We start from the raw sequence: 17,507 nt of genomic DNA on the forward strand, positions 1-17,507 counted from the left end.
GTGGTATATTTCTTTCTCTAGTTGGGCTGATCTGTATTTATATGTATGTTTTTGCATATTTTTGGGCTGAGTTTATTTTAAACTTAGTTTATGTATAGTTTATGTATGTTTTTGGACTGATTTAGTTTATGTATGTTTTTGGATTGATTTAGTTTATGTATGTTTTTGGACTGATTTAGTTTATGTATGTTTTTGGGTTGATCTTACATTTTTTTTTTATTTGTTTGGATTGATTTAAACTTAGAAATCTTATATCTATTTGTTGGGCTGATCTTATATGTATATGTTTGTAGATTTTAAATCTTAGATCTTATATTTGTTTATTTGTTTGGGTTGATTTAAATATATAATTTATAAGTCTTAGATTTTGTCTGATTTAAATATATATTATTTAGATCTTATATGTTAAATTTAGAAGTGGTGGACATGATCTTGAGTTGGTACCGTCGGAAATGTTCACCCAAATAGATTGGGAAATGACAAATTCAACGTGTGAACTAGGGTCTACTTTGGAAGAAATGAATGTAGGAGTAGATAACGGTAGTTTAATACAAAAAGGAATGTTGTTTAATACCAAAGAAGATTTACAGCTTTGTATGTTAAATATAAATCATGGAGTGATGGTTGTGCTTGGAGGCTACGGGCATGTAGGCACAAAACTCATGGGATGTTCAAAATCACAAAACTTGAGAACACTCATGTTTGTTTTCAAAATTGACATAGGATCATTCACAGTTGGATTTAAATTTCATGAGTATCGAAATTCAAAATTTGATTAGAGCTGATCTTGGAGTACCTGTGGCCCTACTTCAAGAAGCCATTAAAAAACAATATGGCTATAATGTCAATTATAGACGGGTGTGGCAAACCAAGAGAAAAATCTAATTGTTGTGTTTGGCGATTGGGATAAATCATATTCGGAGCTTCCGTATTGGCTGAGTGCTATTGATCATTACAATCCAGGAACACGAACAGATTGATTTTTCCTTCCCTTTGATGTGCCAGGTACGACTATTTTTGGACGAGTTTTTTGGTCTTTTGGTCCTGCAAGGGAAGGGTTCAACCATTGTAGGCCATTAATCCAGATTGATGAAACTCATCTCTACGGAAGGGGAAATTATTGACAGCCTTATCTATTGATGCAAACGGACATATATTTCTCCTTCTTTTGCTATCGTAGAATGTGAGAATTCGTCCCATTGGTCATGGTTTTTATGGGCATTGTGTGAATATGTTACCCAAATAGAGGATATTTGCTTAATTTCTGACAGACATAAGGGCATTCTTGATGCAATTAATAATGAAGAAATTGGTTGGAATGAACCCAGCGCGTACCACCGATATTGTCTTCACCATATTGCCAGTAATTTCAATACAAAATACAAATCGAATCAACTAAAAAATTTGGTGTTTAAGGCCGGAAATCAACACCAAAGGCGTAAGTTCATTCGGTGCATGAAAGAATTGAAACAATTGCACCCTGAATGTCTTGAATTTTTTTCAGACATTGACTTGAAAAAATGGACACAGTCACATGACGGTGGGTACCGTTATGGGTGGATGACCAGTAATGCAGCTGAATGCATGAACGACGTTTTCAAAGGTACTAGAATGTTACCAATTACTTATTTGATTAGGCTAACATTCTATCGCACAATATTGTATTTTGAACACCAGAGACAAGAAATCGGTGAAGCACTCGATCATGAGGACATATATACAGAATATGCCCCAAAGAAACTGAAGAGGTGGGAAAAACGAGCATCGGCACATATGGTGACATCCATTGATAGGGAAAGTCAAACTTTCGAAGTACAAACTGGCATAAGTATGATTTCTCCCTACAAAGGACAACACACCCAAGTTTTAAACTTGAAAGAAGGGACATGTTCTTGCAATAAGTGGCAATCATTTATGATTCCATGCTCTCATGTAATTGCAGTTTGTAATTACATGCATATGAATGCTACAAATTGTCCAATTTCAAGCGTTGTTATAAATGCCGCTTCCATCCAATTTAACACCCAGATTATTGACCAGAATTATCATTTACAGAAGTTCGTCCAAATGCAGACTTACTCAGAGAACAAGGTCGGCCAAAAAGTACGTGCATTCATAATGAAATGGATTGGAGAGAAGCAAGCCAAAAAGTACGATGTACAATTTGTAAAAGAGAAGGACATAACAGACGCACTTGTCCACACCATACACTGGGTGCTTCATCGTCTTCGAGTCATTAGGTGTATTTTTTTTTTTACTTGTATCTTTCATGTATTTATATTCTTTATGTATTTATAACGAATTTATGTAATTGTATTTTTTTATGTACTTTTTATGTATCTTTTATGTCATGGATTCTATTATGTAATATAATTTGAACTTTTTAGGTAATGGAGCCTGGTCCTTCTAATCCTGTACAATTGTACCAACAAAACACGCATCGTTCACAGACAGTATGGGATAGTTCTTCCACTATAGTGTTGAGTTGTCGGAGGAGGGAGGCGGCTGCACAACATACTATCCATTTCGATCACCGCATTATTCCATATGTTCAGGAGGCAGGTTTTCTTGGGGTTGCACAGATTGGTTTCATCCAGCTTGATTGGCACCTGATTACTGCTCTAGTTTAGCGCTGGAGACCAGAGACCCACACATTTCACCTGCCCTATGGGGAATGTACGATTACGCTGCAGGATGTTGCCATACAATTTGGGTTATGAGTGGACAGACAACCATTGACAGGCTCACTACAGTATGACTAGAAGAACGTTTGTGAAAAGCTTTTAGGCATTCCAGAAGATCTGAATGGATCAAGATTTAGTATCCCTTAGTTGGCTTCCCAGTTTCCTGAATTACCTCCCGATGCCGACAAGATCAGCGTACGTAGGTACACACGAGCATACATCCTGCTTATTGGAGGATTTTTATTTGCCGACAAGTCAAATACTCTAGTGCATCTTATGTTCCTCCCATTATTATCTGATTTCGAGCACGCTGGTACGTACTCATAGGGTGGTGCATGTCTTGCATGTTGTACAGAGAACTTTGTCGGACTTCCAATGCACAAGCGTTGGAAATAGCGGGGCCACTGATACTATTACAAGTATGGGCTTATAATCGATTTCCAATTATAGCACCATAAGTCCAACTACAGGTCCCAGATCATCTATTTATTTCATTATCATTTTATGTAAGAATATAAATTAATTGTATTTTTTATAATTTTAGATGGAGTGGTGTATTAGCTGCCTCTGAACAGTCAGCAAATATGTTGCTCGTGTACAGAAAAATATTCGAGATGTTGACGCACAATCAGGTAGTAAATATGTATATAAATGAATATTTAAAACATTTTATATGTATACTTATTTTTTTTTTTTTTGTCAAGTTATTTGGACGTCATACACACAGATTTGGTCATCCTTACCTAATTATTGTCATGATGGTGAAGACATCTGGTTGACTGTTAGCCCTCTTATATGCTTCCATATAGTAGAGTGGCATCATCCATATCGTGTGCTGAGACAAATCGGTATGCGACAAACGATACATTCGTTGTCCTATACACTCCCAGCACTACACCAGATCGATTTAAGAGGTAAGCACGACCAAGACTGGCGTCAAATCTATGCGGAATATTTATCCTATTGGCATGGACGACGTGATCGTTGTGCACAGGGAGAATTAACAAATGGGCCAACTATATTAGACGACTACTTTTCCTGGTACAATTCGATCACGAGGCAATTTATCTCACCTGACAGTGCTTACTATTACTACATGGTAAGAGATTTAAAATCAGACATTTTCCATATATATAATATGAATATTATTTAATTTTTTTTTTGTACAAAATAATTTTATTGGCGATGTTCAATAATATTCAGTGCAAAACAATTTACCAGAATTGGGTTCAATGTGTCAGCAAACATTGGTCAACGTAGAAGGTATTATTCAACAAACAAGACGACTCAATGTTACTGACATCGATCGAAAACGTATTCGTCGTAGACGACAGCGACAACGGGGTGAACCTAATTTAGAGGGATACGAAGACAACCCTCATGAGGAGTAAGAGCCAGGGGGTCGTTTTTAAATCCCACATTGTATCATTTTCAAATTGTAAATTAAAGAACTAATTGTAAATATTCTTTAATATCATGGTATTTTTTTTTTTAATTTAGTGCAAAATGTTTTCATTGTAGATTAAATATATAATTAAGTTTAATAATGAAAGAATTAAGTTTAACAATTAAAAAAAATTATAAGCAATAATAAAGGAATTAAGTTATATAATTAAGTTTAACAATTAACTTTAAAAAAAAAAAAGAAAAAAAATTATAAGCGAATCGTGTACCAGGTACACGAGTTCGCTTGACCGATCAACCAGTCAGCTTATGTGGTCAGCTGACTGGATTAAATGGTACTCGTATACTGGGTACACAAGTATGCCACATGGTAATCGTGTACCAGGTATACGATTCCACTACAATAGTTTTGTCAATACTTTCCCAAAATACCTATTTTTTGTAAATACTTTCCCCCAACCTTATTTTTGTCATTATTTATTAAAAAAAACATTATTTCAAAAAAAAATCCCCAAATAGAGATAGTCCAATTTTTTCACGGAGACGGGCCGAGTTTCTGCCCCGATTGGGGCGAGGATTTCCCGATTAGGCGGAAAATGGGGAGGGAGTAGGGAAAAAAATCCCGTGAGTTTAAAAATTTATATAAATATTATATTTAAATTTCAAATTTGATTATTTATTTGGTATAGTTATCTAGTATTATGTTATTATTATTATATAAATATTACATTTAAATTTCGAATTTGATTATTTATTGGGAAATATCATGAATATGTTTAAATTGAATGTTTAAATTTACGTTATATATGTGAATAATTTGATTTATATTTATTTCTTATTACTAAAAAAATTAATTAGTTTTTTTAGGCCAAAATTTGAGTAATTTATCTTTAAATTCAAATTATCATATAAAACTAACAATAATAAACAATTTAGTGATAAAGTTAATTATTTAATTAAAATTTGCTCACATTGATTTAAATTAATTGACTTTTTACCAAAAAAAAAGGAACGAGGAAAAATTTCCCACGGAGAACCAATCTCCGTGAATTTTCCATGGAAAATCCTCTCCCCGATCCCCGTGAGGAATTTCACGAGAATGGAAAATGTCATACCTGACCTCGTCCCGCCCCATGGACATGTCTACTTCCAAATGAGGGAGACAATTGGAAGGGAGGGCTATGTGCAAAAAAGAGCAAGATATGAGATTTTGAAAAAGAGGTGAGATCTTATTTTCTAGATTAAAAAACTCCAGATCTTTGAATATCAATATTTAATTATATAAAATTAAATATAGTGAGGCATTTTAGGATTTTTTTTTTTTTTTAAAGTAATCGTCCCGTGCACAAGAGACCTTTGGCTAAGGAAAAAAATGTGCTTTTGCTAAATTTCCAAATGATACCTTAATTAATCTGGTTGTACAAATAACAATCACACCCAAAACAATTAAACGTGTAAAACAAAAATAAAAATATTAGGGATATGACACAAAATTAGCGCCAAATATCCCTATAAAAGCTATCAGTGATAGCTATATAGGTAAATAACTAAAAAGCCCACACACAACCCACCATTTTGCACTTCTTTCACCGATTTTCTCAAATTGAAAACTATCACTGATAGCATTTATAAGTGATAGCCACTGATAGTTGTTATTAGTTGCTATAAATGATAGCTACTATCTATGATAGCTTTCAATTTGATAAATAATAATACAACATTGAAATAGTAACACTTGAAATATCACATTTCAATTTGTTATTAGTTATCAATGGCTATCATTGATACACTTTGATCAATTGAAATCAAACTTGAAATATTAATATCTAAGGTTATCAATAGATATCAGTGATAGAGTTTTATAAGTAGTTATCAACTTTTGAAATGAGACTATCATCTTTCAAAAATTAATATTAAAGCTATAAGTGATAGAAGTCTATCAATGAGAGGTCTATAAGTGACTATCTCTGATATTTACTTAAGTCATATCACCTATATCATTAATATCATTCATTTAATTGATATATACCTAAATCATATTACTGATATACGGATATCACTTATAGTTGTGGCTATCATTGATAGTTTCTATCAGTGGCTATCACCGATAGCTTTTAGTAGTGGCTATTAATTATAGACTTTCATCAAATGAAAGTGAATTTTATATCATTGATATCATTGATATATGGATATCGTGTAAGTTCTATCATCAATACCACTGATATCACTTATATCGTAGTTATTGGTGATAGTTATCATTGATAACATGCTATCAGAGATAACTTCTGTCATTTCTTTTTACCATCAAATACATGCTATCGTGAATAGCTTCATTCACTTATAACATACTATTAGTGATAACTTCTAGACATTCCACTTGCACTTTAGTTCGAGATTCAAATTTATTATTAAATTCACTAAGTTGGCTATCAATGATGGACTTCTATAGGTAGCTATTAACGGTAAAAAAAAAAAAAAAAAATCATCATTAGTGGCTACCACTGATAGACTTTTATTAGTGATGATCAAATTTAAAATATTAACACTCAAAGCTATCAATGGTTATTATTGAAAATTTTTTATCATGATTATCAATAATAGACTTTTATCACTAATAGACTTCTACCACTGATATCCACCTATATTCAATATTACTAATATATGAATATGACTGATATCTATCTAAATTCTATCACTAATATCAATAATAATTGATATTATCAATACACAAATATTTCAATTTATGCCCTTTATTTTGGTCATCTATGTCATTTTTCCAATTTCATTACTGATAGACTTCATACTATCCTATAAAAAGGGAAAAAAAAGTTATTGGCCTATTTGATAATGTTCTCATTTTTCATTTTTTTTGAGAAATAAACTTGTTTAATAACTATTCTCTTTTCTTATTTCAAACTTTTAAGAAATATTTCTAAAAATGGTGTAAATTTGAGGACTAAAAAAAATAGTTTCTTTCAAATACATTTTCATTTACTATTTATATTTAATGTTTCGTTACAATAATCAAACTTGATTATTGGCTTGTTGGTTTTAAGTCACTTATGAATTTGGTACTTTCAAGTCGATACGAAACTTGACCTTATAATTCTTATGGAAAAAAAAAAGAGAGAAAAAGCAAAAACGTGAGAAATGAAAGAAAATAAATAATTAAAAAAAGAAAGGGAAGAAGCAAAAGTCGGAGAAAGGAAAGAAAATGAAAAAATAAAAATAAAAGAAAGAGAAGAAGTAGAAAACCGGAGAAACAAAAGAAAATTAAAAAAAAAGAAATGGAAGAAGTGTGCAAGAAGACAAGTCGAGAGGGCAAAACTGAAAATTAGAAAAGAAAAATACAAAAGTTAATAGATCTAACACTTCTATATTTACAAATATTTTAAAGATGTGATATATTTTAAAAATTTTCCCCTTATTTTGTTATTTATTATAAATGGGCTTTAATTAATGCTACCAGCTTCCATACTTTTGGGTTTGCCCCCTACCTCAAGTTGAATTAAATGGGCAGCCCATTTAGATTTATGCCTCCAAGTCATTGACATAGTAAAGCCAGAATCTAATCTAGCTCAAGGTTTTTTTCTTTTTAGAACTTTTAGAAATTATAGCCAAATTTACTGTGAATAGAATCTGAAAGTTAAATCTAAATTTTGCTATATCTACAAATTTTTTCACAATGTGCCATATTTATCAATACTTTAGGCCTAATTGCTATATTTGTAGCTACTTTTTTTTTTTTTTTCGGTAAGTTGAACGACATATAAAATTGAAAGATTCAAAACTCTAACCCATTGATTGAGGATATACTTCAAGCTAGCCATCCGACCCAAATTAGACTCTCTGATCTGTTTTTCATCTTTTCATCATCCTCTTTATTATCATTGTTATCATCATTATTTTATTTGTGGAAAACTTGGTTGGTTTACTATTAGAAACTTAAATGAGGTGACCAAAAATGCACCCTACACCCAAGACAAAGGGTGAAGTTACCTGCCTGTCTACAGCTTTTCATTACTCATTATGCAACGACAATGGCAATGACAATGGCAATGTCATATGATATATAGCTTGTTTTGGGGCAATTTTGCATACTAAAATCTTTCTCATTTTCTGAGAATCCTTCCATGTCGGTTGTTGAGAAACACTCTTCACTCTCCACTCTCCACTAACATTTGTCTTCCACAAATCTCACCTTCTGCTTCACTGTGAACCCCCAACACCTAAACTACGTATCTAACTTCAATTCTTCTGTACCATACAATACTTAGCGGTTTAGTTTTTGCAATCTTTGCCTGATCCTGCAATTATTTTTACTCATTCATTCAGATTCCTTAATTATAACTCTCATTACCTGTCTCCCCAATTACCTCTTCTTTCATTTCTTCTCCATCATTGTCTCTTCTGCTGCTCCTTCAATTTTCTCTGTCTCCAATGCCTAAACCATATTTGTTTGTTCTGAAATCACTGTGGATTCTATGATTGTCAAAAGCAGGACAAAGCATTCTTGGTGGAATAGGAGCCCTTCCTGCAAAGACAACAAGACGAATCACTTTCTCTTGTTTCAAACCTGTAAAACCAATCAAAGTCATACAATTAACCACATCTAGGTTTTTTTAAAAAAAAAATAAAAGAACACTTACAAAAATCAGTCATTGCCGTCAGAGTCTCAGACCTGTAGCTTCCTAAACAGGAGGGCTCCCCCTGGCCATTTGGAATCCCAACCACAACTCTGAAAAAGATCCAGACTTAGAACGCATTCATCCTCGTCTGGTCTATTGGCAAGAATTCCTCTCAGGAAATGCCTTGACCATCGCCACGCATTTGTGGCTCTTCAAGACACTCGCAAGTTTTAAGATCAATAAGTTCGGCAGCACACTCACTCAACTGGGGGTAGAACTGAATAGACCCTCAGGGATTGATTGAGAGGGTGGAATATAATTAGGATTACTGAAAAACTAAGGAGATGTTGGAATAAGTAGATAAACGAGGATGGAACGGATGGGATCATGAAGTGTGAGAACAGTGAAGACAGGGTTGGATTGAAAACTGTGGAAGGAAATGAGTTTGGTATTACAAACCGAACCCAAAACACTCAATCCAAACACGGACTTGGTATTAAAATTCATTATAAACTCATTTCGTTTCATCCTCTCAAACATGTCCTTAGTGTCTCAACTCAAATTAGCATTTTCTTTAGAACGGTTCATTTTACATGGTTTAATTCATCCCACTCCAGAAACATTCAAATAAATAGGCTCAAGGTTAACTCAGCAGCCAATTACTTGGATTGGAGCTCTCCTGCAACCCATTGAATCTATTGATCCAGTTTTTCCAGAAGAATCTAAATTTGGGTGTGACTTCAAACTATTCTCTGTAGTTATCTTTAGTATAAATAAAGTTCTCGTTTATGGCCATAAATGTATATCTCTATTGCTCAGAAATAACACGTGTTCTCTTCTCTACACTTCTTGAATTGAGAGGGGGAGGACGCCCGCACATCTTAATCTCTTCCATTGATATTGACACATGAGGAATTAAAGTTCTACATCCACCATACTACAATACATAGGCAATGCCTCTTCAACCAAAATGTAAGACGAAAAAAAAAGTTATTAAAAAATTAAAATCTAACATCCACATACTGTGACGACTACACGCGACTTCGTTTCGCATGTATATGTAGGGTGCCTACACTAACAGCACCGGAAAGATCTCTATAAAGGAGACTTTTTACGAGTATGGCAACGATCATAAATTATGAAAAAGTACCGCTTCTTTCAGACTTTAGAAAAGCGCCCAATGCCAACTTTCTTGCACTGTTTCTCTCACAAGTATTGCTCATGTATCCTGGCTCGATTTTCTTCCCACCACAATCTAGCATGCATCTCCCCAAATTTTTCCCGGCTGCAACATTCAAAGATGACATAACAAAGTCAACAGAACAGAAAATAAAATTGACTTGAAAATAAGATTTCTGGCTACAAAAATGGCCTTGATTAAAACAAATCATGCTGCACATATGAAGTTATGGTCAGACATGATCACAGTACGAATCACACCACAGCCTGACACAATGAACACTGCTAGAAAGCCTGTGAGTCACCTGGCCTATCTTCAGTTTAAAGTAACGCCAAACAATGAAAAAAATAAGTAGACCAACAAGGACATGAAAGTAGACTAGCTTGCGGGACCATAGGAACAATAGTAACCCGTAAGACTAAACACACTTGAAGAATATTAACCGAATACCCAAGTTCTAAGCGTTATCTAGGCAAGATGTAGGAGTAATTTCACGACTATCACAGAATTTCACCTCTAAAGATAGCTGAAAGAGATCTTAATGACCATGACTTATAATTGGCTTATGAGAAAATATTGATGTTGGAGCTCAACGCAACAAAAATATAGTGGGTGGCCATATCAAGTATAAACTAATCTTATGATGGAAATTCCAGAAGATGCAGGAAAAAATTATCTAACTACCCACACAATGCTAACTTCATTTTTCGTGATAGTTAGTGAACCTTGGAAAGAGATGAACTTGGTTAATGCTTATAGTAACAAGGTGCTCATTTGCAGAAATGGGAAGCTCGAGAAATTTTATGAAAGCTAAGTACGATAATGAAGCAGCATCTTAGTACCTGAATCTGACTCTTCTGAGTTCCCTTTTGCCACCAGGCAAAGCTCTGATTGTAATATAAACCCCTGGTTCATCCTGTTCGACCCATTCAGACTCAAGATCACTAGCATTACTGATGGATAGTTCTCCTGAACGATCTGCATCCCTTGATGAACTGCTTCTCATGGATGCATCGATGGAAGATGTTTCTGTCTTTGCACCACTGATGCTAGAGAGTTTAGGAGTGGAGGTCAGACCTGAATCTTGGTACTGGCGATACTGCATTGGCTGATATTCAAGTGAATCTGAGGATGAATAGCTCACACCTGCTCCAATGGGACGGTAGAGATTGCGAGGCAAACGTTCTGTAGTTAGAGGAGGTGTTACAGGGCTGTTTTCCACAGATTCAATTTTTGAGCTCTGTTGTTTCAGGGGAGAAGGGGGATACATCAATAGGATATAACAAGACAGACAATATACACAAAAAAAATTATCCATAATCAAATTATATTTCACAATAAAAATTTGGGATAAATCAGCAGGATAGGATCCAATCTGCAAATTTAACACTCACGATTTCATCATTTTTCTATAATTTCAAAATGCTATCATTCTACCAAGTGTTGCCAATAAGCAACAACCTTACCTCATCCTCAGATCTCGGTGGGGTTGGAAGAGGAAAAGCTTGCCGGTTGAACCTTTGAACATTGTATAGTTCCATAACTCTATCATAGTTCTCCGCCCACCATCTCTGAGCTTGCCATTTATTGAATACGTCTCGACTAATCAAAATGGTCATGAAAATAACAATCAAACTCTAGATACTAACCAGAGAATCAGCCATTACTAAGAAAAAAGCATCCCTATTGTTTCACTACAGACACATCTTTTAAGATACTGAGAAGCAACTAAACTACAAACTTTGTAGAGGTCAGATACCACTATAACTAAGGAACTACAAATTTTGTCTTCCTCTCTTTTTGTACTTCCTTATAGTTAACAAGATATGGACAAACAAAGATGAAAACTTTCAGTAAGCGAGAAATGATTCAGAGCAGCAAGAGACCTGGCAAAGAATATCGTTCTCATCACATACAATAACTTTTTAGTTTTACCTTAGTGCTGGTAATCATGAAAATTATTTACGGGAAGCCAAATTACTTTTTGTCAAAAAATAAATGATAAAGAATAAAAAGGAAAAAAGTAAGGTGAAACTTTAACGCTTTGAATAAAGTAGTTCTCGAGGTGTCAATATTGACTCTATACCCAAGACCTATTAACACTAGATCCAAACCCGTCGACCTTTATTATGCTAACAGAAGGAGATAATACGATAGGATCGTCTAATTGGTGTCACGTAGTTTAAAGTCAATCCAGAAGGTCCAAATGGTTACAGATGAGGCCAACAGTTTATTCAAAGGCACTCGAATCAATTATTTGGGGTTGAAGAACGAGTCAGGTCCCATGTAGCAGAGACCATTTGTAAACAATTAGTCGGTTGTGTCCCCCGTTGAAAATGAGAGATTTAAATTGGTTGAGATGAAGTATGACCTCGTTTATATTCAAGATGTGGTTCAATTTTGTCCGGCATGTGGGTAAACCAGTAAGTAAAGTAGCAAAACTCAATTACCAGAAGACAAATCCACGAGAATCAGGGTAGGCGTGAAGAATTCTTGAAAAGAAAGAGAAGAGACTTCCCCGACACGACGACAATACTGGGAATAAAGCTTCCCCACCACAATCAAATTTGCCCCCACCCACCACTCCCACGTCACAATTGAGTTCTACTTTTGGACTTTTTCTTGATTGCTTTTTATGAGAAGGCGTGATCTTTACTGAGAAAAATCAGACCCCACCTACACAAACACAGTTCCAATGGAGATTATATTACTCCAAGGCTATGTTTGAATGTTGCTTTTGAGGGGGTTTTTTCTTTCTTTCTTTCTTTTGAATATTTTTTCCTCTCCTTTTCCAACCCAAATTATTGTAACCATATATTTAAACTCTGGTGATGCACCCAGCCAAAGAAATTCCAGAAGGACAAATAAGCCAAAAATAAACAGAGAACTGAAAATGATAGTGTACAATGTACACCATCACAGCACCTCCCAGCCCCATTTTTTCTAAAACCTGAAAAGTAAGGAAATAAAATCCTAACACGTCCCTGGCTCTCAGTAAGAGGGAGGGCCACTTCTATTATTATTACTAATTAAAAAGTTGGTGATTAAAAACTAAAAAGGGCCACCGCACATCCTTAATCACATACGCTTTATGATTAAAGTCAAACGGGAAATGTGTGCCGTTGATATGATTCTGTATAGAGCGTACCTGAAACGTATCCGTTTCAGATCATTCCCTCCGCGAGGAAGCGAAACGAATGTGATTAACACACCGGGTTCCACCTGGGCCACCCACTCCTTTGGTTCGTTCTCCTCAACGTACACAACTGGGTCAACTCGCCGCCCACTCAGTGAATTGGGGGTTCCTTCTCCGCTTGAAATCCCCTTCAGCCTCGCTTCCATTTCCTTCCCCCATGTCCTCGTTTTCGTCGAGCTCAAGCTCCCGGTTCGCTTGTAAGCCCACTTGAACCGCTCTGACTCGGCATCCGACTGTGAGCTGCAGTTCTTGAGTCGACTCTGCGGTATCGGCCCTGCGCAAGGGTTGCAAGTTCGGTACGATCCCGAGGCTTTTAACGCCATGTCTCTGAGCTAAAAACAATGGACAACCACCAAGGAATATAAACATTAAATGCCTGCATTCTGGTCACCAGAACAAGAAATTGGTAATTAGGAGAGAAGGAATTTGATACCAAAGTACCTGCCCTGTCAGAGATTTGACAGATTGTTGCTTATTGTCAGGTCCACTGACGGAGTCTAGTTCTTCAATTTGACCCAAGGAGCCATCTCCGAGTTTCTTAGAACGAGCTATGCATGTCAGCATTTTCACCTCTCACAGTACAGTACTTCTCCAGCAGCGAAATAAATGTCAAATCGTTGCCACTCACTTTCCGATGCTGATACAAAATAAGTTTCTAAAAATCAACTTTAAAAAATATATATATGGAAGTTGAAGTTGATCAAGAACAAAATGATAAGGACTAAGACTAACAAACCGCAGATTCTCACTCTTGAATCCTTCTTTTCTGCTAAAAAATTAGGGATCAGTTGTTCTGGTTCAGTTTTGAGGCGATGAAAAGAAGACACCACCGCTGTCCACCCACAGACTGATTCAATCCAACCATAGACTAAGCTCCAGCGATTCCCTGTAAAACCCAGAAAATGACAATCTCGCCATATTTAGTACTGGAACGAAAATGGAGAAGGAATTTTATGAAAATAGAGAAGAAGAAAGCTGAAGGAACCGTGTGATCGGAGAGGAAATGGCGCATACTCCGGCGGGAAGTGTAAGGAAGCGGAAATGAGTGTGAAACAAATTGTTGGTTACCGGGCAATTGCAATTATGGCATGTCTTCAATTTCCATTTCACCAACTGTGAGATTTCCCTTTGTCCTTACCTGCTACCGGCTAATACCGGTTGCTGTTGCTGTTGCGCGGTTTTTGTATTTCAAGTTTCACCGTAACCTCGGCTTCTCAAAGCAACCACTAAACCCCAGGCCCATTTCATCACATTTGGGCCAACATTTGGGCCAGCCCATATATTTATTTATTATCTTCTTTTTCTCGAAAAATAAAAAGAAAAGGAACAATAAACACATTTAATGTGTGGCTGCTGGGATTCGAGCCCAGGTCTCCACGGCCACAACGTGGAATTCTCACCACTAAACTACAGCCACTTTATTGTTCTATAATACATCCTATATATAATTATATTTTTTAAAATAAAGTCAACTAGTTTGAATCGAATAATACCTTTAAATTTATTTTTCAATTGTTGCAGATTATATTCTACGGCTTTATGAGAAAATGGATAATTAATTATTCATATATTAATTAAATGTTGCTGACGATACTAAAGTTATGGCTACTTTCGTATTTTCATAAATCTCAAGTAATTTAATATTAGGATTATAAGTTCTTTTTTTATTTTTATTGTATAGTTTAGTGAGTTGTATCTAACTTACTTGATTCTCAATAATTGAAAACAAAACAAAACATTTATATTCGAAATTAAACAAAGGAGGATAAAATTGTTTAAGGGTTTAAGGTAAGATGGTATTAAAAAAATTGTAGTTAGGGGGAGCACTTTAGAGTTTAGAGAAGGAATTAATGGTTGTAACCAATAATTGCTGCCTAACATATCCTTAAAGCTATTTGACATTTTTTTTTTTTCTGAATTGGCGTTTTACAGTAAAGGGCAGCAAAAGGGAATAAGCCCAGGGACTAATTTGGTCATTTGACATTAATTTAGGTGGAGGAAAGGAAGAAAATGGTGTCCACTAATGATTACCAAAGACCATTGCCATTGAAACAGTTGGAGATCAACAAAGGAAACAATAATGTTGTGTGTGCAAACAACTTCTTAAAATGGACAAATCCGCATTACATGGGCCGCATTTTTTGTGTACCTTGTTTGTTTGTTTTTTATTACTTTCAATGATATTCATTAGTTGAATGTTCGGTTTTAAGAATTATATATATATATATAAAAGAAGAATATTGTTAAATATTATATATATAATCAAACCTATATATATAGGTTTGATTCTCCTATATTGTTAAATAAGAAGAATAAGGTTTTGGAAAGCTTAATTCTAACTAATTTCTAACTACAAATATTAAAGCTTGGTTGAAAACCATCTAACTTTTATGTTTTTGAAATTTGGTTCAACTGTTGTTTTTCTCTACAAATTTATCAATCTTGTGCTGTAAAAATGTTTTATAATCAATTTATACATAAGAGAAAACTTTTTTTTTTTTACGTTATTTGGAGCAATAACTGATTAAATGGTTAAAATTACAACATCTTTTAAGTTTAAGGATAAATTTGCAATATTTATCTAAATCTGGGTACAAAAAAATAGATGCAATTTTGACAAATTTATGGGTCTATTTTTTTCAATCAGTTGTAGTTAAACACACTTTACAAAAATAATTATAATTAAGGTGTGTTTGTTTTAACTTCTAACGTGTTTAATTTTGAAAATAAATAATTTAAAAAAAATTGGAGTGTTTGGCGACCACTTAAAATAGTTTTTAAAACATTTTCAAAGTATATTTTAAATCAAAAGAGTTTAAATACCATAACATCTCCCACTTGCCTAAATCAGGTGATCTATATCTCATAAACCCATGTTCTTTAGGTGACCCTAAAAAACTTTAGTCATGAGAGCCTTTGTAAATGGAACGTTGTACTCTAAGGCAATCTGTGTGACAGTCACATCTCCCTAACGAGATGATATTTGCACTCAATGTGCTTTCCTCATTTGTGATTAGAGGCTCCTTAGAGTTTGTCATTGCACCACTATTATCACAATAAAGGGTGATAGACAATGTCGTGTTTGGAACAACTTCTAAATCTGCCAAAAAAATGTCTAAGCCATACAACTTCCTTAGTAGCTTCACAACTAGCTATATATTCTACCTCTATAGTGGAATCTACAATGCATCCTTGCTTGATGCTACGTCATACTGTAGCTTCTCCATTCAGAGTGAACAATGATCCTGATGTGATTTCCTAGAATCCTTATCAGTCTGAAGTCAGAGTCAGTGTATCTTGTAAGGATCAAATTCTTAGCACCATACACAAGCATATTTTCTTGTTCTCCTAAGATACTTAAAAATGGCTTTCACCGCTATCCAATGATCTAATCCTAGATTGGACTGATATCTACTGACCACTCCCACCGCATGGCAGATATCGAGCCTAGTACATAGCATGGCATACATGAGGTTACCTATCGAAAATGCATAAGGAAACTGTCTCATCTCCTCAACCTCTTGGGGTGTCTTAGGATACTGTTCTTTAGACAGATAATTCTATGCCTAAAAGGTAATAAACTTTTCTTAGAATTCTATACCGAATACTTGACAAGCATTTTGTCAATATATGATGCTTGAGACAAGGCTACGTTTCGTTCTTATGATCCCTTATGATCTGGATCCCTAGAATATATTGTGTTTTACCTAAATCTTTTATTTGGAATTAAGTAGGTAACCATTTCTTAATTTTGGTCAGAAAACCTACATCATTCCCAATGAGTAGGATATCATCCACATACAACACCAAGAATGCTAATGAACTATTAATAATCTTATCATAAATACAAGGATCATCAATATTTTGATTAAAGCCATAGGTTTTGACCGCAACGTCAAACCTCATATTCCAAGATCGAGATACTTGTTTCAATCCATAGATTGACCGATTTAACTTGCAAACTTTTTTCTCTTGACCTTGTACTATGAATCCTTCTGGTTGAGTCATATAGATTATCTCTTCAAGATTACCATTCAAAAAGGCAGTCTTGATGACTATTTTTCATATCTCATAGTCATAATATGTGGCAATAGACAAGAGATACAGATAGATTTTATCATAGCAACAAGCGAGAAGGTTTCTTCATAGTCCACCCCTTCAACCTAGGTATAACCCTTTGCTACTAGTCTAGCCTTGAAGGTTTGTACCCTACACCTCTTTTTCTTATGTAGATCCACTTGCAACCTATAGATTTTACCCCATCAGAGAGTCTACAAGTTTCTAGACAAAATTGGAGTACATATACTCCATTTCTTGATTCATGACCTTAATCCATTCATCTTGTCAACATCTTCCATTGCGTTCTTGTAAGACAATGGATCCTCAACGTTATCATCTTGTATGATACTTTCAGT

General features: G+C 34.7%; 1 protein-coding gene, 1 long non-coding RNA gene and 1 other non-coding gene across 12 annotated transcripts; all 3 read right to left on the reverse strand.

Annotated features, from left to right (window-relative positions):
• Window positions 1-8,075: 8,075 nt before the first annotated feature.
• On the reverse strand, window positions 8,076-8,875 carry LOC150035734 (uncharacterized). The gene is made up of 2 exons (XR_016530332.1): window positions 8,738-8,875; window positions 8,076-8,622 (listed from the first exon to the last, which is right to left on the reverse strand). It is a non-coding gene; the product is annotated as an uncharacterized LOC150035734 (long non-coding RNA).
• A 720-nt stretch (window positions 8,876-9,595) lies between these two features.
• On the reverse strand, window positions 9,596-14,225 carry LOC120079046 (protein Brevis radix-like 4). 10 transcript variants are annotated; one of them, XM_090315004.1, is made up of 7 exons: window positions 14,107-14,225; window positions 13,842-13,978; window positions 13,534-13,729; window positions 13,045-13,424; window positions 11,363-11,498; window positions 10,739-11,136; window positions 9,596-10,001 (listed from the first exon to the last, which is right to left on the reverse strand). In XM_090315004.1, the coding sequence occupies exons 3-7, from the start codon at window positions 13,654-13,656 to the stop codon at window positions 9,923-9,925; spliced, it is 1,116 nt and encodes a 371-aa protein (XP_090171130.1). In that variant the 5' UTR covers window positions 13,657-13,729; window positions 13,842-13,978; window positions 14,107-14,225; the 3' UTR covers window positions 9,596-9,922. The 10 variants fall into 10 exon arrangements, with proteins under 10 accessions (XP_090171130.1, XP_038889163.1, XP_090171131.1 ...); XM_039033235.2 differs by having other exon boundaries at window positions 13,829-13,978; XM_090315005.1 differs by having other exon boundaries at window positions 13,825-13,978.
• A 212-nt stretch (window positions 14,226-14,437) lies between these two features.
• TRNAH-GUG (transfer RNA histidin (anticodon GUG)) lies at window positions 14,438-14,509 on the reverse strand. The gene has a single exon. It is a non-coding gene; the product is annotated as a tRNA-His (tRNA).
• Between the last annotated feature and the right edge of the window lie 2,998 nt (window positions 14,510-17,507).

This window comes from Benincasa hispida, chromosome 6 (genome assembly GCF_027475165.1).
Source record: "Benincasa hispida cultivar pf3 chromosome 6, pf3_genome.v1.1, whole genome shotgun sequence".
Lineage (NCBI taxonomy): Eukaryota > Viridiplantae > Streptophyta > Magnoliopsida > Cucurbitales > Cucurbitaceae > Benincasa > Benincasa hispida.

What these genes read in the sequence shown, in the direction of transcription:
- LOC120079046 (XM_090315004.1), bottom strand. Translation starts at nt 13,656, where the DNA reads ATGCTGACATGCATAGCTCGTTCTAAGAAACTCGGAGATGGCTCCTTG. An exon ending in TCAAATCTCTGACAGGGCAG is followed by an intron (nt 13,425 to 13,533) that starts GTACTTTGGTAT and finishes CATTGTTTTTAG; the next exon opens with CTCAGAGACATGGCGTTAAA. An exon ending in CTCAGAAGAGTCAGATTCAG is followed by an intron (nt 10,002 to 10,738) that starts GTACTAAGATGC and finishes TGAATGTTGCAG; the next exon opens with CCGGGAAAAATTTGGGGAGA.